The sequence below is a fragment of the Aptenodytes patagonicus genome, chromosome 10 (assembly GCF_965638725.1).
Source record: "Aptenodytes patagonicus chromosome 10, bAptPat1.pri.cur, whole genome shotgun sequence".
Classification (NCBI taxonomy): Eukaryota; Metazoa; Chordata; class Aves; order Sphenisciformes; family Spheniscidae; genus Aptenodytes; species Aptenodytes patagonicus.
Window position 1 is genome coordinate 23,241,699 of NC_134958.1, and position 22,096 is coordinate 23,263,794.

Below are 22,096 nucleotides of genomic sequence, written 5' to 3' on the forward strand. Positions count from 1 at the left end.
TTACTCCAACAAAGAATCTTAATTTTTAGTTCTAGAGATTTTCCAGTTATTCTATTCAAAAGAATAATACGACGGCTGTCGAGGTAAATGGCGTTTAAGAACTTTTTGTTGTCTGCTGCTTGAATCTCTTCTCTGTTAAGCCATAGTCATGAGTAGCAGACCTAAGAGTTTTGGCACAGTTTGATCACTTTAACGAACAATGAAGGAAGCTTACTCCTACGGAGTGGAAAAAAAAAATTTTCTCCTTTACCTACCTTAAAAGTAAACTCTATAAAGAGCACGCATTTCACTAAGAAAAAAAAAAAAAAAAAGCTAAGTGTTGTAACAAGAAAAAAAAAAATTAAAAATTTTTTAAAATCAATTTCATCAGCAAGGTAACTTTACTCCCTCATCTTCAGCCAGACCAGAAAGTTTCTGTAAGTAACAGGAAGTCAAAAGAAATACAATTTTCATTGTTCAAACCCCTTATTTACTCCTTTTTGGTTCCATCTTTGAGCAGAAGAAAACATTTATTTCAAATGGAAGAGGAATATTTCTTTGTCTTTTCAACTTTATCATCCTCAGTGCATGCATATCCAGAGGATGCGACAACCAGAGGATTCCAAGAACATAGAGGCACCGGCAGCTTTCAGATTGGCGAGAGGCTTTCCTTGGCCTTGGCAGAGAACTTCCATTGCTCATTTGTTGCAGGAATAGAGAAATGTTTAGTAAAACTGTGTTTGGGAAAACTGGCAGCCTTGTGGCTCCTGCCTTACCACTCAGTGTCCACGTGATGATGGACAGACGCTCAAGAAAAAGTGGCTTTCAAGCAAAGAGCTGGTGACAGCACAGGGGCAGCGCTATTCTGACTGCCCATGCCGACAGCTTGACACACAGTTCGCAGAGGGATTTGTACTTGCAGCAGAAGTCAGCTGGAATCCGTTCGTGTAACAAAGGGACATAATGCTAAAAACTAATGCTAAATATTCTGAAATATCAGGTCATACGTGGTTCAAATTGTGCACGTATAAAGATCAAATATGTTTACTAATTTTATGCCTCAGCTCTCCAATAATTCTCACTCCGAATTTTGAAAATAAAAAGAAATATTTGTGACACCCTCAGAAGTTATCACGACAACCTGCATAGAAAAGCTCATAGGGAATTAACAGCACTGTATTAAGAGCAGGATTTGAGAATTTGGGCTCTATATCAAAAAAAGGAGAAGAAAATAAAAAGGAGAGCTCTTTAGTAAGTGAGCTTTAACCTCCTTGTGCACTGATGTGACATAACCGGGGGGGGGCCAGGAAAAATTTATAAAAATATGACATGACATCATTTTACATACAAGAAAAGCAAATTAAGATTTTACCAGGCACATTTATTCTGGCATTTCATCACATTTGATTGTGCAATTCTAATGAGTCTGTACCATCCTTCATACGTGAATGATTTCTTCTATTTACAAAAAATGAATCTAAATCATGTGCCATCACATTGACATCAACACAATTTCTCAGCGGTATTAGAACTGTTAGTCACTGCCCACAGAAGCTTGCATTTTCCAGATAAAGACAGTTCAAATTACGAGCCCTGGATTTTTTAATTTAAGAGTTGACACAGAAAAGAGATATATTACTATCGTTGGTACTGTAGAAAGACTTGCATATCCCTTAAGCTGCTTTCCGTATCAGCCATGCCACCATGTAACTTTACCCCTCGTTGTTTCACGATTAACTTGTTTCCACGTTAATCTCACCATCGACTTTGAGGGATGTTGAGAACATTCAAGTATCTGTTTGTAATTTCCTTGTTCTACTTTTCTTGACAAGATTTGTTCTTTTTTTATACGTATTTTCTACCATGTTATTTTGAATGAATACACCAGCAATGACAATGTGTAATAGAGTAGTTTTCACTTAATGCATTCCTGAAAGCCCACAATTTTTTTTAATCATGCCTAACATTTTAATATTCTGTTTTAATGAGAAATTATGACGTTCTGCTTTAAACACTTATTCTTAAATTCTTATGGAACATTTAGACGCATACCAGACATCTTCATAGCAGAAACAGTAATGCGAGTGCAGGGCTTCACACCATAACATGCCAACATGAAAGTCTTAGCTTTTCAGCAGAGTCTTTATTCCCTTAATTGCTTCTTTCACTCCAGTGGCAATCTAAAAGTAATATACTCTTAATAACCTTCCTGCTTCAAGTAAGATTTCTTGGTTTCAGGTGTCTGCAAGAAAAATACTATGAGATTGTTCCACGAGTCTCAAGAACTACCTTACTTGTCATAACACTCGCTCTAGAAGCCCTCCAGCATTTGAAAACTAGCTTCTGTTCTCCTGGTTTAAAATTAAGTGGAAAGCAAATTGTGCTCTCATCTAAAATCATAACTCTGGCTGGATTCCTACCATTATATAAAAAAACATGTTAGCCATTACTCACCCTTCTGTGATAAGCTCTTCTTCATTTCTCGTCCACCTGATATACGGAGTTGGAAATCCTACGGCAACACATGGAAAAACTGCACTTTGCCCAGTAACTTTAGTAAGCGAAGAGGGCTGCCTCACAAACATCAAGTTCTGCGGCACCTCGGGATCTGCAAATATTTTGTAAATGACAAAGTTGTTACCAGATGCAGAATCAGAAGATGATCATAGTAAAAAGAACAAATGAAACATCTAATTTCTTTCCTGCATCTTCACAGGACTGAATCATCATCTTACCTACATAAACGGTTTTCTCTGAGACTCTCCCAGCCTCCCACGTGAACAGCTCTTTACCGTTTCCTCCAGACATGCAAACTGATTTGCCACTGCTGGGATTCTGACTCCTCAAACTCCCTGGGAAACAATTTCAGCTAAAAGCTACAGCCCCGAAGCTGGAAATTCCACCAGCTAGTAGAGATTTAGTAAAGAAAGGTACAGGTTTGACTTTGTCCAGCCAACCTCGGGCAATCACCTGACTTCAAGCTGCCTGAGAAAGTGCTTTTATGCACTAGAAAATGAAATTACTGCAGTAGAGAGTCAACCCTAAGCAAAATAACTAGAGAATTTGCACACTGAAGTAACACAAGATTTATACTAAGAAAAAAAATCCACCATGGTTTTCCATCCTTACGGAAATGGTGAACCCTCTGAGTTAGTTTTGGGTTTGCTTTGAATTGGGCTGGAGAGGGGTTTGTTTCTTTTTTCTACCCCCCTTAAGAACAAGCACAAGCAAAGTGCCTGTTTACTCAGTCTTTTACTACAGGAAAAGGCCACTTTGACTGTGAGAACTGAAAACATACCCACCAATAAAAGCTGTCCTGCAATCTACTCTGAACTAAACTACCACAAATACGTATGCAGAACAAAAGGCTATTTTTCTACTTTCCTAAAAATATCCATAACTCTTCAAAATGTAACCTTAGGAAAAAGGTTCTAAAAACCAATTTTAACTAGAACTGTAACCAATTCATCAGTAACTCCTGGACAGAAGATGCAGTTTGTACCCTTTGTCCCTGCAGGAACTTCAGCATGTGCCTTGCACCATCACTAGAGTAAATGAGTTCCTACACACCAGCTACAGCATTTCTGCTGTGTTAGTTATCATAACTCTTTCTGCCAACTGCTCAAAACCCCCAGTGTTTATGCTGCATTAATTGCTGTATTCTCGATACTCAGATGTGCGCTTACAAGTTTGATGACAAGGAAGCTCCAGAATTGGACAAGCTATTTTTGGCCCCCTCGAGGGGGGCAGACTATTCTGTACCTACACTACTTTTGCTCACTGAAGCCCATTCTGTGCCTATCACACACAGCATTTGGCCCCTGCCTCACCTGGGACCTATGCGATACTCGCAGGAGCTTCTGAAAGTTCTTGGTTTTGGTGTTCTTCAGCTCAAAGTGCTAAAAATAATAACCGAGCATTTAACAGCACTACGCTAAGGGCATGCACGTGCTCCAAGGTATAACACGATGAGGTTGCCTGGGTATTCAAGAGAACCAGGCCCAATGGAAATCATGTTTCAGAATCGTCCCAGGCAGAGGGAGCCAAACTTAGAGCGATCTTGGATCACACCATCTGTCTCAGGCCCACGCACAAACTATCATAGCAGCACTGCCCACGTTCCCTGTTAGAGGGAACCAGTCTGCTTGCTCCAGAAATAAGACCACGTGTGAACAGGCGGGTAACGCAGTGAGAGTGACCTGCAGTGGCACATGGAGCAAGCCAAGTTGCAAAAAATGGATACAACAGATTGCCAGCAAGCAATCACTACACTAGGGAGAGGAGTCGGTATGATTCACTGGAGACAGAACTCATTAATGCTCCGAGCTCTCAAAAAGGAGTTCAGTTCTCAGGTTAGCAGAAACTGGATTCAAAAATTAAGTGATTTTTTTTTTCCCCCCTTGCATCCCTGTATTTGAAAGCACCTGCTATCAATAAGCCGAGCTCAGAAACGTATCCTCCTGCTTGCTCAGTGGCAGATGAAAGGCAGACTGAACGCTCTAAGGAAGCTCACTATCAGAAAAAGTAGAACACTGTCCACGGATGCAAATCTGTGTGATGCAAGTGTGCGTTGGGTGTATTTCAAAGATTTAGAAGCAGAGCAGTGGGGTTGCTGTCAGGCACACATCAGATAATGATTTAACAATGGAATAAAACGCATGAAGAACAGATTAATTCAAATCCTTCTTTCAGACAGATCTCAGACCAAACAATCAACACAATATGGAAGTTTATCAGGAAATCTTCAATTGCCAAAAAATCAGAAAAGTCTTAAGCCTTCATTTGAGGGACTAGAGAAACATGAAGGCAAAACAAACTGAAATAATTAAATTAAGCATCTTTTCCAAAAGTGCTCCTTTTCAAAAACTGTATCCTTAGTTGAAGAAGAGATGAGCCTTTCTTTTCAGAAAGTCTAAAGAACTTAATAAAACAAATTCTTACTTTAAGCATGATTAATTTCCAAAGCCTAGCAAACACCTCAATTTTAAAAGAGGGAAGGTTGCAATTGTAAAATTGGGGTATTTTAAAGTACATTTTAGCATTTTAAGTAGAAAAGTGACATAGTCATGAGAAACAGACATATTTATTGAAAGGGACCTCTGAAGATGCCTAGTGCAACCGCCTGCTTGAAGTCCACCTGTTGCCAACACTAGGTCAGGCCAACCATGATATTGCCCAGCCTAGCCCTGAAAACCTCCGAAGATGGAAATTTAGCAAGCCTCTCTGGCAGTTCTCCAAGCAGTAAAAACTGAATCAGAATTCCAACATGAAGACTAATTCAGAAGAGGCAGCATGAAGTTCTGGAAGTAATTAAGAAAACCCATACAAAACACAACCCATATTTCCCTAGTTTGGGAAAGCGCGATTCACATTCCTGTCTTATTCTTGGTCAATTTTCAAAACTTTGTGTTAGAACATCTGGTGACACACAGCTCTGTGCAATAGCGTCATTCAAAACAGAACACACTAAACTAGAAACAGCTTACATCAGGACTTGATTTTTGTTCTTATAAAAAACCCTAAGCATTTCAGCACAACAGGCATAGCTAAACCTTTCAAAATAAAAAGTCGTCCCCCCTTTTTGGGGTCTGGAGACTTCCCAAAAGGGTCCAATGTTTAAAGAATGAGAACTTCCTAAATATCGGGACAATTAAAAGTGCCTCAGCTTAAGCATCCCAAGAGCGATGGACTAAGCACCAATTTCTTTTGGAAACTTCAACAGTATTTTAAACATGGGATTCAAGCCTGAGAAACTTAGAAATCCCCAAGCGTTTATAGTCAAAGAAAGAAACAGTCAATTCCCTCTTTGTAACATGTCAGAATGGAAGTGTATTACTAGTGACTTTTAAAAAGAATTCTTTCCCAACACGCCCTTAAAAACTAAACCATTAAATATGGCAAAAAAGTATATACATGTCTCCGGCCTATCTCCAGCCACTGCAAAGAGCTCAGTCACTGATAACTGATTTTGCTTTTCTGTTTCCCAACTGCAAGATACAGGTTAGTCTTCCCAAGGGCCAAAATCCTTTAGCTTAAGTGCCTGCACTCATTTTAAGCTACACAGAAAAAAAACCCCAATCACCAGCTTCCACACCACACATTACACTTAGTTCCACTTAAAATACACAAAAATGCAACAGAGCAGATTCTCACGTGTTCCCCTTTGTAAGTATTCTTGTTAGGTTTTTTCCCCTATCGCTTGACTAATGTTTTAATTATTAATTTTTTAAAAGAAAAACAGATTAATACCTGGAAGAATTTTGAGCTCTGCTTCATCGCTGTATTTGGGGGTCCCACCACTTTCAATGATGCAGCGATAGAGTCCTCCATCCGTATCAGTAGCATTGCTAATAATTAGCGCTCCACTTGGTAATTTAAAGACACGATCATCCAGGAAGAGCGGCTGACGATCCTGCTCCCACCTCACGAACGGTGCAAGGTCAACATTGACTTCACAGTTAAGGATTGCACTGTTTCCTTTATAGACAGATGATGATTCTGGCTGACTGATGAACCTGGGAAGACCTGCAAATACAAAATAGAAAAGTTAGAAAAATAAAAAATTAGAGGTGTTCTGAAGGACTTCAAAGCTCTGGTGTCATCAAGTCAAGATTCACGAACCTGGTTTAAAAAAAAAAATTAAGCTACTCTCCAACTCTTTCAAAATCTTAACACTTGATAGCACAATGCTAAGTACAGCTGCTGTAAGGGCAAATAAAACCAATAACAAAAGTACTGATTTAAAAACAAAAGTAGTTTTAGAAACAAGCAAATGTCGACAACAAAACAGAAGTCTTTGGAGTCCTCAGAACTGGGACGAGACATGCAGGTAACCTCTGCTCACTTCTCCAGTGTTGCTGCTATCCTTAAGGAGTACGTAGCAGAAAAGTGGCAAAAATCAAGATAGTGTCTCTGCCTGGTACGTGTGACTAAATACAGTTAGAACCATATTCTGTAAGAGCCACTGATTCACTTGCAGTAGAACACAGATGCCCTCTAGTACTCACTCAGGAGACAGTAACAAGGAGAGGAGAAGGCTTCTTGTATGCCTTCCACTCTCAAGTTTACAGCCTACACGACATCTTAATTTACCGCCTACAGGACTACTTATGAGGGTTTTTTTCCTTGTCAACTTAGAAGATTTCTTATCTTAAGATTAGAAGTTAAGAACTTAAGCCAAAAAAGTTTTCTACAACTTCGTCACCAACCATGTCTAAGTAAAGGTTTAGCTTCACAGTAATTTAACTAGACCATGAAAAGGAGCCTGAGGCTGTTAAAGGACCAAATCTCACTGAAATTCAATGGAAACGTGATTTCCTTTTGAAGACTTCCGCTACAAAGCGCCTTACATATAGCACCATAAGGTAAAAATTGCATTTATTCATATGCAAATATTTAACTTTCTCATGTTAGCGTACCTGAGAACTAAGTTTCTCCACAGCATAACACAAAGGTACCGCTGCCACGCTGACCTAGCAGCGCTGCACAACAAATGTGTCACCTTCTGAGTAAAAAAGCTCTCCAGAAACACCCGAAGACCACTGAATGGCTTCAGGTTTCTTTTGGGTGGCCGTGTCCCGGTGCTGGCAGTGGGGGAGCTGCCAGGGTGGCCTCTGTGAGAAGAGACTGGGGACTCCCCGTGCCAGACACGGTTGGGGCTTGTTCCAGCCATTTCCACAGCAGCCCCACTGCTGGGCCAGCCAGCAAAGCTGGCGGCACCTCTGTGAAAGCATATCCCAAGAAAGGGGAAAACTGCTGCATGAGGAAAGTGTGAGACACAGCCCTGCAACAGCCAGGTCAGAGCAGAAGGAGAAGAGGAAGAGCAGCTCCGGGTGCTGCCCTGGGGAGACCAGGGTGGAGCAGGAGGCAGAAGAACGGGGAACGAAGGCATGAAGTTGAGCCTGGGAAATGGGAAGAGGGCGGGGGGAGATGTTTTAGTTTTTATTTTCCTACCACTCAACTTTATTCTAACTGGCAAGAAATTAAATTAATTTTCCCCAAGTCAAGGTTGTTTTGCTCGTTGCAATAACTGGTGAGCGATCTCCCTGTCTTGACCCACAAACTTTTTCATCTTCTTTTCTCCCCCTTCATCCTGTTGAGGAGCAGAGTGAGAGAGCAGCTGGGTGGGCAGCCAGCAGCCAGCCAAGGTCAACCCACCACAAGTATTTTGCACAACAACTTCCCATAACAGGGAAGTTTCAGATCTTCCAACAGAAATACCCTGTCCACCACTATTGGTGTAAACAAATGGTTCAATAAAGGCAACAGAATACAGTATGGGGGAAGAAAGAGGACAAAGCATGGGCCAGGAAGAAGAAGAAAAGCCTCCTCACTCTCCATTTTCCATGGTGGTTAGCTATATTATCAGCTCTCCCTTTTGCAGCTTGCACAGAGATGGTTGTGCAGGTAACACTGACATGGGGCAAGGCACAGCTTGCTTGCCACAGTAACAGTCTCAAAGTAAAATCTTCATTCTTTTTTATGCTTGCACTTAATATTGTCATAGAAACAGCCTGTCAGTACTCTTGACATCTCATCTTACCTTTCCCTCTCAATAGCGCACAGCTTCAAATACATATTATGATTTTTTTTTTTCTTTAAAGTCAGTACACTGCGTGCCTTCAATATAAAAGATGGAAAGTGGGACTCCGGGTTGCACAAATTAAACCATCCTAGTACAATTATTCAAGCATGAGAATGGAGCCTGCTGGGAAGCAGTAGGCTCTGGTAACCTCTAATTCAATGCTACTGCACACAGCCAAGACCCCAGGATCAGAAAACACAAACACAAGCTCTCTTCACAGGTGATACCTCACAGTCATGATTATACATGAAAGAGGCTGTGACAGTTTAGGTCAGCTCTCACCTTTTCCTCTTCTAGCAAGCCTAAGGGTGAAATCTCTTATCCATTATCTTCTATTTTCAAAAGTTTGACCTAACAGGAAAAATTCTCATTTATCTCTTGTGAAGATGATTCTTTTACATTGTTTTAAATACTCAACTCATTTCCAAACAGGTCAACCCAATACTTTTACAAGTCTCACTTAACACATATCTATCAAGAATGCACTGAGAATTTAACAGTAATATGACCAATCTTGTCTAGATTTTTAAAATTTATTTTGTAAATACCTAGTTCAGTGCTTTGCAATTCTTTCTTCTTTTAAAAAGGGATAATAAACAACCACTCAGAGCAGGGACTTCACCTTGATGCTGAAGTATACAAAATACCCACGGATGAAAAATACCGCATGGCTCTTCAATGTGAAGGGACAGCAAAGGAATGGATGAGTTATCTACCTCTTGTGCCTCAACTTTCTAGAGAAGTATATTACCACAAGCTGCTTATCAGTTATATACTGGTGCTGGAATTCCATCTCACGTAGTTTTCTCTGTCCATATTCACTATATTCCACTGCCCAAGAAAGAATCTATAACATGCATTTCTTTAGTTAAATGATACTTTCTACCATTTCCAGCTTGAATCCCTATTTACTTTCAGGAAAATCCCACAGGTTTTTTGTTTGTTTGTCTTTTAAACTGTCTGATCTTTGCTCTCCAATTTTTTTTTTAGAAATCTTTGGAGCAACAGCAAGAAGCAACATCTGATGTTCAGGCTTTTCTCACTTGAATGAAAAACTTCTTTACTTGGACTGTAGAATTATTCATTATTAGCGCCCACTTAAGTACAAATTTTAATACATACCTTTCATAAAACTTTTATATGTATTTCTCCCATAGAAAAAATAAGTCTGAACCAGGCCAACGGCACCAACTCCGGTGCTCTGCAATCAAAGCCAGGCACGTAAGAGATTTCTTCGAGCAAACCCACAAAACACCATCTTCACATCCTATATTAAATGTAAGACCTATAGTAAAAGACCAAAATCCACAAACTATCATGTGCCACCATGTGAGAGATCAAAAATGTTAATGCACTGAGAAGCAGCAGCATACCTGCTCTCTAGTTGTGGCTAACCTCTAATGCTATAGAAAGAAAACAAACTCAGCGTAAAACATGTCTATAATTGGGGAGGGAGTACAAAACCAGAGATCTTCCCAGTCCTTCAGAATAGCTGGACTGAATTCTAACACATTACATTTCTAACACACACACTTCTGTTTTGTCAAGTAATTCATGGAATCATAGAATAGTTTGGGTTGGAAGGGACCTCTAAAGGTCATCTAGTCCAACCTCCCTGCCATGGGCAGGGACATCTTCAACTAGGTCAGGTTGCTCAGAGCCCCGTCCAACCTGACCTTGAACGTTTCCAGGGATGGGGCATCCACCACCTCTCTAGGCAACCTGGGCCAGTGCTTCACCACCCTCAGCGTAAAACATTTCTTCCTTAGATCTAGTCTAAAGCTACCCCCCTTTAGTTTAAAGCCATTCCCCCTTGTCCTGTCGCCCCCTTTAGGCCCTGCTAAAAAGTTTGCCCCCATCTTTTTTATAAGCCCCCTGTTAGGTACTGATAGGCTGCAAGAAGGTCTCCCCAAAGCCTTCTCTTCTCCAGGCTGAACAACCCCAACTCTCTCAGCCTTTCTTCATAGCAGAGGTGTTCCATCCCCCTGATCATTTTCGTGGCCCTCTTCTGGACCCGCTCCAACAGGTCCTTGTCTTTCTTATGCTGAGGGCTCCAGAGCTGGATGCAGGACTCCAGGTGGGGTCTCAGCAGAGCAGAGCAGAGGGGCAGAATCCCCTCCCTCCACCTGCTGGCCACGCTGCTTTGGATGCAGCCCAGGATACGATTGGCCTTCTGGGCTGCGAGCGCACATTGCTGGCTCATGTCCAGCTTTTCATCCCCCAGTACCCCCAAGTCCTTCTCGGCAGGGCTGCTCTCCATCCCTTCATCCCCCAGCCTGTATTGATACTGGGGGTTGCCCTGACCCAGGTGCAGGACCTTGCACTTGGCCTTGTTAAACCTCATGAGGTTCACATGGGCCCACTTCTCGAGCTTGTCCAGGTCCCAAATTCCTTCCATAACCTTGTATAGGTCCATCTCCAACCATTACATACTTCACCACTCTTGGAGTTCTATCCGGAGGCTCCTTCCATAACTTCATTCCTCTGAAAAGAACGTTTCTAGTCCGTTCCCCCCACCCAGTGTGTTTACAACCAACTTCTAGTCCTTTGATCATGACCTTATTTTGGTATTAATTATTTTGCATCTTTGATATTTATCCATTACTCCTCCCTCTAAGGTGTTCGCATGAATAAAAATCATAGCTTCTTTCAACTTTCCTTCTGCTTAGTTAACGAAGCTACAACCTTTAGCGTCTTTTCCTCATTCCCCTAACCATCCTATCCATCTTTAAAGATTCAGAATCGCAGAATCATTTGGGTAGGAAGGGACCTAGTCAGAGCAGAGTCAGCTACGAGGTCAGAGGGGGTTACTCAGCGATTTGTTCAGTCAGATCTTGAAAATCCCCATGGATGGAGACTGCACCACCTCTTGGGCAACCTGTTCTACCACCTGACTGTCTTCACAGTGAAGAACTTCCTCCTTAAATCCAGTCAGAACCTCCTTTGCTTCAACTGATACACCTCTTACTCTGCCACCATGCACCACTGGCAGAACGACAGAGACAACAGACAAATTGAAATGCCTATTGTAATTTAAGATCACAGACATCCACGTAAACATAACAAAATTGCTTCTCTGTATCTATTGAAAACATCTCCCCAAAAGATTTAACAATCACATTAGCTCTCTGCACACTGCAGGTTACAGTCAATCGTATAATCCACCATCTAGACGCCTTTTTTCTCGTAAAATCACCAGTCCCTCTGCCCCAACTTAGTACAATACCACGAATGTTACTGTATCTGCGTGACTTTGCACACTCTGCTAATAAGTTTCACCATTATCCAGGCCATACCATCATTTAATTCTTCCTATAAAGCCATCGAGGCCACAGCAAGAGTAACAAGGTCTCCCAAATTTGTCACACTCGCTAATTTTGTAGGTATATACTTTGTTCTTACAGCAAAATGACCGATGAAGATGTTAAACATGATCTTTCTAAACTCTAGTCTCTGAAGCATCTTTCCATTCAGAAAATCTCCCTCTCAATATAACCCATTGGATTTTCATAATTACCTCAGATTCTTATCAATCTCAATATTCTCATTTAAATTTCTATCATTTTGACCTTTAATAATTTCTAACGGGACAGCGTATCAAAAGGCTGTGTTACGGCCTGCCCATCGTACTGTAGTGCTCTTAAGACATAAATTGTTTCATCAAGAAACTCGGATGCAAACCACGGGCAGAAGTCATGTTCCAGTTTAGCCTTCTTTCCTTTTCCTCTGTCTTAATTGCCCTTGCCTTCAAAATCCCTTTAAAAAGGACACAGTGTTGGGATCAGACTAATTGGTCTATGATCACCCCCTGCCTTTTTGGACACACATTCTACATCAGTTATTCTTCAAGAAGAATGTACTAGCCCCTGAATTCACAATTCATTAGAAATCTTTATTAAGAGACCTGCATATATTAAGCCAATTCTTTCACCAGCCTGGAAGGGAGTCCTGGACCTCCTCGTTTCGTCAGATGAGCACTGTGACTTCTGTTTTCACCTCAGCTGTTGCAATCTCTTTACCCTGTACAACTACCACTCGTACAATCATTATATCGGCAACTTATAGCACAAGTCAGAATGTTATTGGAGGACTAAAGCCCTGCAATTTCTAACATAAAGCTCAACTATGCTTTAATTTAAATCCCTTACTAGTACTATTCACTTTTTGGACAAGACAGGCATTGTATATGCTGTTGTGTGCAGCTGCTCCATTAAGGTTAAATAAGTGTTGTTTAAGGTGGTTTCATTACTCACTAGCAATGAAATTACAGTTCATTTTCCAGGTCATCTTAAATGCTAGTAAAACCTTTATCTGATCATAGTTCTCTGTGTTTTTAAAATGTGTATTTTAACCTAGGCTAAAATTTTGTCCTAAAGAGTAATTTTCTCTTATTCTACGATTATTTGCAATTTGCACTGCTTAAAAGCCTCTATTGTGGAGGAGGGCCCTTTTGCTTTAGCCAACAGACAACCACAAAACAATAATGATGTATTACAAAAGGCGCTCTGAATATAAGCCCTAATTACTATTAATTCTGAGACCTGTTTATAAACACAGTAACAGGTCCCAGAGTGCTGGCATACCTCCTGCAGCAATATACTATGAGAAAATACCCTTTCATCTACTAGTCCAGAGCCTTTCCATTACAGAGCTTCTCTTTTCCTCTTCAAAATATGATCAACTCGTAAGCCTGCATCTCCTTAACTTTCTATAATAATTTCAAATGCATTACCATGTAAGTGAACTCAGTCTATTTAAACTACGCATTTAAAACTATTTTTTAAAGTTGAATTTAAAAAAAAATTATACTTTTTTCTCAGTGGTTTGTATTTCCTGATCACTTCAATCAAAAAGACTACGCAAGAAGATCTAATGAAAATTAGTTACGTTTCTGATGAGCAAGCAGCACCCACTCTTCACCCATATGTTGCAAGACATTCAGTTGAAGATATTACCCCATTTTTTGCTAAATGAACATAATGATAAATGATACTTTGGGGCTCTGATATTAAAGATAATTTTTTCATGTTTGTACATACATTAATCATCCTGTGGCAGCACAAATACATTATGTATCGATTTTAGGGACACTGAAGGAAAATATTACTGACCTAGCAGGAATGCTGGTTAATAAACTCAATTTAGGAAGGATGATTTTCCACTTGGAATGTTCTCTAAACACTGGTAGGAGAACAGATAAACAACAGCGTGATTCTCACACGCATACAATAGGAATTAGATGCACCACAAACTTCAAATTTTCTGCTAGGAAAATGCAACGGGGGGGAATGGGGGGGCGTCAACTCTGTCCCTATTTTTTCCTTCTCTTTTGTCTCTCCCCTCCCCTCATCAAAAGACCAGAGCAATGGTAGGAATGTGAATGAACAATCTACTTAACACAAATTTGTTCCATTCAGACGGCATTCCCAGTCTAAGCATTACTGAGATTTGTGGCCCATTGTCTCGATTTCTGAAAAAGCAAAGATGTGCCTAGAAGAGCAATAATTCCCATGCTCCTGGAAAACACAGATGGTAAAAATTCTGGCTGTAGTCTGCTGCCTTCAATGGAGCCAGTATTTCATCTCCCGTGGTTTCCAGAAGAGGAGGAATTCATTGCACTGAGCCAGATGCTAATCCAGTTCAGCAGTCTCTCTACAACCATGGTCAGTGCCAATCATTTTCAAGGCGGCTGAAAGAAAAAAACCTTCCATAATCAACAATTACTAAATAACTCGCTCATATGACAATGTTCTAACTAACTTCAGAGTAAACACTTGCTTTCTGCTCTAAATACCGACTGTCAGCAGTCACTGTAAATGCTTAATTTTATTTAACATGGATGCTATTACCATACACACATTTAATCCTTTTCAGAATCCTACTAACCTTTTGGTGTCAATCTTGCCAAATCAAGACTGCCAAACAAAAATAAGAAAAGAAAATAACTTCCTCGTCTCAAGGGCAACGGAAGGCTGCACAGGAATTCATTTTCTCCCTGCCCATGGCAGGGTTGTGTACTCTTACTCCATGGTCACAAGCCTGTCAGATCAAGTCTTTGTGAGCATTTTTGTCATGCGCCTGAGTCTCTTCTATTGCTACTCGACAGACTGGAATTTAACATAATACTTCGGGTAAGCATTAAATAGCTCTAAAGACACACACGTATTACATGTTTGTGCAATTAACTGTTTCCCAAAGCTGGTTTCAGGCTTTTTTGCGGCATCTGAATGCGCTCAGCAAATGTTTTCCCTGTTTTTTTCCTGATTATTTCTATTGCAGTAGAGAAAAAGTAAAACACAGGAGTAGCTGACAGTTTTTCCCAACCTATTACGTCCTGTATACCAGCTATGAAAAGCCTGTTGCCCAACATTACTCTTACACAAGTTTCTCATCACTTACCCAAGTCTAAACTAACTTTAGCAGTATCATCTACAAACGCTGCCACCCTACAGCTTTCACCTTACAATCCTTCTGCATTAAACTGTTCTGTTCAAACACAGAGACTGTGAATGATTACGCAAACTGCTGATAATTTAAGACACTTTAATTTTTCCCCCATTCTTGTTTGCCTCATTGAATTTGAGCTTATGACAAATCCACAGCTCTATTACTACTTTATTAAAATAGCCTCTTGGGAAGCGTGAGGATTTTAGCAATGCAAGTAGGTAAAGGAGTATAGAAACATGATACCCTATTGTTAAAATAGCTACAACATCTGTTATCCTTCATTGAAGCAGCGGATCTTAAAGATGCTGCATATTTTGTTAGCACATCAGCTTCTCACCCGAACCCTGTTAAAAAATTAATAAGTCCAGCCATCTGTGGACACTTCATTAAATTATCGCAGCTCCTTTTCTTCTCCTTTGCTTGAACATTATTCGGCATCATTTGTCTGACTGGCAGAGGTGTGAAACATGTTCTAAAATACAATTTTGTTAACAAGACATATTTCATGAATCTCACTAGCGAATAGACTAGACTTCATAATTACAAAACATTCATGGAGAACAGAAGTCCAGCATTACCTGAACTGAGATAAGGCCAGATGCTTCTAGTCGTTTCTACAAAGGAGAAACATGAACTACCACATAATTTTTTTCCCCTTGCTTAGGCTAATTAGATAGGAGAGAATACAACATGGCCTAAAATGTGGGCAGGAGACAACTAGTCAGGGGAGAGAGAGCATTCTTAGGATTATAACATGAAGAGAGGAAAATCTACCAAATGTCCTTGTTGGCTAAACTAAAGCCAGAAGTATGCGGAATACACAACAGGAATGAGAAATTTCAGTACATAGTCAGAATTCTGACTTTCTTAAACACAGACTTGGTAGCATAATTAACATGGCATATACTGATTTAAAAAGGTATCCCTTGATCAGAATTAAGAAACAGAGGAAAAGGGAGAGGATGTCATTGTATGTATCAGTTATGCACACATTAACGTATCTACCTATATGCATACAATTAACACATACAGAGTAACCTGGTATGACCTCAGAGCTGTTTTGAACAGGTGATTGAACTAGAGATCTCCCGAGGCTCCTTCCAAGCTGGATTATCCTATGACACTATGATATGGGGAAGCCATACAGAGAACTATGGAGAGAGAGAGCGCAAAATATTGCACAAAATATTGTGCAAAGAGGAACAGAATTACATCTGTCAAAACAAACATCTAACAGGGAAAGTTAGAGCAAAATTGATCATGCCCTGGAGCACAGGGTCAGATTACACAAATTTCAGGTTGCCACCATCCCCTCTCAGACTTGGATCCAAGCTTTGCCACAGAACCACAAATTCAAAACAAAACAAAGAAACCACACATACAAAAACTTAAGAGGGTGTTTGGACTAGAAAAACACATCAGAAGATTCTAAAGTTTTACCTGGCAAAAAAGTTTCTCACGGAATTTATTTTAAACAAAAAGTGTTTATATAGTTGTCCTTTAGGTACCAATGGTAGACTTTGCAAAGCCTAGTATCCTGGAAGCCCAAACTGAAATACAACAGCGTAAGAACACAGCCATGTAGATGTCAGAAAAAAACTCACAAATTGCTGTGATCAAATCTGATAGAGTATTACAGATCAATTCTGATTTTGAACCAGGACACAGAAAGCTCAGAGTTCCTGTTGAACTCAGTCCATCAACGGAAACAAATAGAGAGAGAGAGAGATCCTGACTTCTTAAGAAACTTTGCTTAGCCTGGAACAACTCTTTACACCCAAACCAGGACACAATAATCCCACATGAGCTTCTCTCGCAAAAGCTTGATGAAAAGAAGCGAGAACAAAAAGTCAGTAAGATAATCCTGGTGAAACCACTAGACTCGTGACCGACAGCACAATATTGAGTAACAGACAAGTCAAACATCTAGAAATAATTTTATGATGCCACTTTGCCAAACACTACCTTTGACAGAAGTCCCAGGAATAACGAAGTACAGGCCAAGAAATAAAGAGCAGGCATTACGTACATCCTGATATTTTATCAATTGGGGTATGGGTTCCTAACCAAAAAAACCCTGAAACAGCTGAGCATATGCTTCCTATACTTTGTGACATCCCAAGTCTGTAGTGATGGTCCAGGCTTACAGCCTGACTAGCTGCAGCTCCAGGAGAAGCAGTAGAGGAAAATTCCTCTACCAAACACCTTTGTTTATGAACAAGATTGGCTCTGAGAAGGGACGAATGTCTGGCGCCTGGTAACTCCAAAATGAAAGACAGGGAGAATAAAGAAACTGGAAGATCAAATACCTTTGACCTGGAAGAAAAAGAATTAAGTAGGCTACCACCATGAGGAATTTAATATTGAAAACTAATTTATGATTGCTCAAATATATTTGTCCTTTCTGCGCTATGGAAGTACGTTTTAACAGCAGGTCACCAACAATAACGAAAATCGGACAACCTCACATTCTTAACAAGATTGCTCTGCAACTGCAGAATGTGTCCTGGCAGAATTTCTGATGAAGATACCTGAATGTGTATAGCTGCTCAAGCTAGGAGTGAAGCACTAATGGAAAGCCCTAGAGTAATAAGGTTCAGCTGTATTTAAAAAAAACCTAATAATGTACAAGGAAGAAATGCTAAGCAAGAAGTTAATCCAGCCTTCCTTGATGGAAGTAGCTCAGAAACCCTTTGGAGGAAACAAAAGAGATCAGAAACGAAGAACTGATCTTTGATAAGGTATTGAAAGTGTTGAAAAACAAGGACAACAAGACTAGCGAACAGACCGAGGCTAAACAAACAAATCCAAATTCTAGTCGGGTGATATCAAAAAGAGATCAATAAATTATTCCAGGAATGAAACGGGAACAAGAAAGGTGATTCAAGGAAGATCTTCAAAAATTCAGAGGTCACTGATGACAACCACAAACTACAATAAACATAATGGGGAGTGAGGTGGTGGGTTTTGTCCATGGCACAGCGGAAGGTCAGGCTCAGAAAGTGCTGCAAGAAATGGCACATGAATACAGGAAAAAAAAAAAAATTCTGCTAATGGAGTAGGTGAAACAATAGCACCATTAAAAACAGAGACAGGACTTGCAATTAAAGGGCCAAAGAACAGAAAAGCTCCAGCATCAATAGCAGCAGTTCAAGGCGACAGGAAAAGCTGCAGTAGACACAATGAATTTGATCTATACGCACACTGAGAAACGTGGTAAGTAGACATTTCTAATACCACAGAAAAATGAACTGAGGAGGTGCAAACTACGGGATAATTTATTTGGTACTGTTGAAGATCATTCTACTAGCGAGGACAATGAAGAAAGCACTGTGATTTTAAGAGAAGACCTTAAGATAAGGTATGCAGATTGCCTCATCGTTTAAGAAACCTCAGGTCTTGACCAACAGACTGCCTAAAAAAAGTACAGGCTCACAATTACTCTCAAGCAAAATCAATAGCCATAACAAAAGAAGAATAAGATCCGAGTATTCTGGTGAAAGAAAAGAGCTTGACAGGTTAAATCATTTTAGATCCAGGCGAGGCTATCAATTACGAAAGCTCATGTGAACAAGCTATTCAAAGAAGATTAATGCACAGAGAGGACTGTCATGATAAATTTATCAAGAAACTGGAAGAAAGGAAAGATCAGAAAAACTTTTGCAGGCAACTCCATAGACAGTGACAAAGACAGCTGGCACCTGACAACAGACATTTAGAGATCGGAAATAACCTAAACAGTTTCAGAGAAATACTCAGAATCCATGAATAGCAAAGAAACCCCTCAAAAATAGAGTACTTGAAGACTGACATAACAGGAAACAAACAAAGGAGAAAGAACTTCTATAGGTACAAACATCTAGCTGAAAAAGATGATGTCTAGAGACAACAAGGATGCATGGCAAAAAGGAAGAGAAACACTAAAAGGAGATTAACTAGCAAATTATTCGACAAAACTAGTTCACTCAAAGGGATCCGGAGAAAAACAGCTAAAGTCTGGATTATCACACCACTGACCCTTGAATCGTGGACAGTTGCTAGCAATTAAGCTCATCATATCAGAGATAATTTTTCAAAGGTCTCTCCACAATAAGGCCTTTCTTTGCTTTATTTTTCATGCGTTCAATTTAGTAACAGTCACAAAAGAGCAGACTGACGGTGCATCTAATCCAGGAATGTGACTTCAGAAGCTATCGGAGAAGGAAGAGCAACACCTTTACAGAAACCTCTAAATTATCTAGAGACATTTCCCCATGCTCCCCCCAAAAAGAGGGCTTTATATATGCAAATAAGTAGGCGTTGCAGGGGTTTTTTTTAAACAATTTAACATTTTTATTTCTAGCATACTTATGTGAATGATGAGACATATCCTACGCTTTTAAGAATGTTACCAAGAACTAACCTCACTGAAATCAACCATAGCAAGTTTCATAACTTAATTTTTCCATATTAAAAATAATTTTCCTCCATTTTTGTTTCCTTTTCAGTGTCATTAAGCTTCCTCTTGAATTTCTATTACAAAAAAAATAAAGAATTTATCATACACACACTTCTGCCATGATATCTCTTACCCTTACTGCTTGTGTCATCTTTCGTTTGGGTAGGTGTGATAGTACAAGTTCTTATCATTTTCAAAATGCAAGAGTCAGTTGATCAAAAATCTGAACAATGCCAACATGGAGACCCTTCACTTTTACACTAGCTAAAGCTGAACCATCTTGTTGAATCCCACACTAGAAGGTGCAGTGAGTTAAGAATACAGGCTACATATGTAACTATCACTTGCCTGACAGTTTGGGATTTAGCGAGCAATCTATGCGGAAACTTGTCAAACAAAACTACAAAAGGGATTTGCTGGTGCTGACATGCAGAACATAAATAAGGAAAAATACGTATTTGAGTGAAAATATTAACAAATGAGAAAGCTATTTTAAACAAAGTTCATCCAACTCTCTTCTTTAGGGGTGTTGATGCATCATCAATACGCTCTCACTTTCTACTTTTGTACCACCATCCAGAATCACCCATCAACAGATCGTCTACTATAAACCCAAGTGATTTTAGAAATTTGGCACTGAAGCTCCCTTTCACAGCATTCATGCTTCTCTAGAGATTAACTATATTGCCTTCCATATTTTCAAAACCAAAGGTCAAGATTTGAATGTATACTGCAAAGAGCTTTAATTTTTTTTTATGATTTACAGTAAGTTTACATTATTTTTGAAGTACATTAACAAAGACAACTTTGTCCATTAACCAAACGCACAAAGGATATCTTCTTTGCTAATTACAAGACTTAACAGTTTAAGCTGCAAACTGGTAAACTGATAAAACCTAATCTTTTTGGTTTATAAGGACATGGAATGTTGCACCTAAGATAATGCCGAATGAAGAACATCTTAACTTAATGAATGACCACAGGATTTAAACACTTCTGTGCTGTGTGTGTAAGAATCAAGAAGATTAGCAACCACTACCATCTTAAACAAGATATCGCAGCAAGACAGGAGATTTCCACTACGCGTAAATGGGATAGCTGGTAAGGTTTCACCAATTTGGATTTTTTCCCTGCATCTACCCATCTGAGAAAAGGATCCATAATCATCTCCCCCCTTTTCTGACTGGGCTCAGTAAGGGATCTCTCATTGCACTAAACGTTAACTCCATCCTAGAAAATACATACTAGTTTGTTTTTTCTGAACAGTAATATTAAATTGTTACTAAAGCAGAAAGTTCAGGCACAAGTGTTACAGATCTACTTGTGCCCCTCTCCTATAGCTACAGGAGAGGGGATTCGTTACCCTCCAATGAGCACAAATAAGCTCTAACTAGCTCACTGACCCACGCAATTAGGGACAGGGATAGGATTAGTCAAAATAGGCTGTTTGATTTTATTCGGTATTAGGTGTAATAAACTTTAAACACAAAAGCTTAAGAAAACCTGCATTTTTAAATAGAAACAGTGGTTTTAATATCACACAACTAGGAAATTAGAATCTCTTCACCTAGGCTAAAACTTGCTCATTAGATATCAATGAAGAGTTTAAAAACAAGCAGGTCTAAATTTCTCCTGCTGTGGGCTTTCACTCAGGTTTAATCAATTCGGCCGCAGACAAATTGTACAGCTGTCTGCTTTGGATGTGGCAAGAAGCTGTACGATATTAAATCATAACTTGGTATACTGCTTTCACATGAGTTGCTGGAGAGAACACAGCACTCTCAAAAGCAGGACAAATTAACTGGATAGACAAGGACTTGAAATCAGGCTCAAGGAATTACAGGAAGCATGCACACCACAAAAGTAAGGGAGACAAACCAATTGCTACCCAAGAGGGAACAGATCCTGGATCAGAAGCAACATTTCTTCCCCTCCTAAGTCTAGAGAAGTTACTACGTTGATACCCTGCTGATCTCTCCACCACTTTCAGTTCACATATGAAACGAGACAGTTTTAGTTTGATTAGAATGCTACCAATTCATTTTAAAAGAATTATTTCAGCCATGAGCAATTCCGAGTCCTCTCCTGCCAACCCCCCTAAAAAGAACTAAATTCAACCAAATTTTGGAAGAAAAATTATACCCTAACTCTCTAATACCATGCGAGAGGCATACAAGTCGTTCAAGATCAGAGTAAAACATCAACATCATTTTGTTTTGGCATTTATTTGGGTTTTGCTGGAAAGAAAGAAGGAAAGAAAATAGACGGTACACCAGCAGTCTCTCAAAGGCAAACCTTTTCAGGCTGCATACCCCAAAACTGAAGCACTCAATATCACAAATTACTTCAGTCACTTCAGTTCCCATCTCCCAAATTTATGCAGTTACTGTTCAAAAAAAAAGAAAAAGTAAATGACAAAGTCTATGAATTCTTTTTTCCTAACCTTATACTGAAAATACTTATGATAGTTCTGAATCTGGACCTTTGCTTTCAGTCCAAGTACTAATATAGATCAGTCCAAGGGCTCACATAGATTTTTTTCCTACTTAACTGGACAAATGTGGATTGTAAGAATTTAGAATGACATATAAGGTAGAACATTTATCGTCTTAAATGTCTAAACTCTCATGTTTTTAATAACAGCTGAC

General features: G+C 39.6%; 1 protein-coding gene across 9 annotated transcripts in view; it reads right to left on the bottom strand.

The window, feature by feature from the left end:
- Positions 1–22,096, bottom strand: part of NEO1 (neogenin 1) — a 213,063-nt gene that overhangs the window by 119,379 nt on the left and 71,588 nt on the right. For all 9 annotated transcript variants that reach the window (XM_076348557.1, XM_076348559.1, XM_076348558.1 and 6 more), the window contains exons 3-4: positions 6,229–6,504; positions 2,434–2,587 (exon numbers count right to left, since the gene is read on the bottom strand). In XM_076348557.1, coding sequence (XP_076204672.1) covers positions 2,434–2,587; positions 6,229–6,504 — 430 coding nt within the window. The remainder of the gene's footprint in view (positions 1–2,433; positions 2,588–6,228; positions 6,505–22,096) is intronic.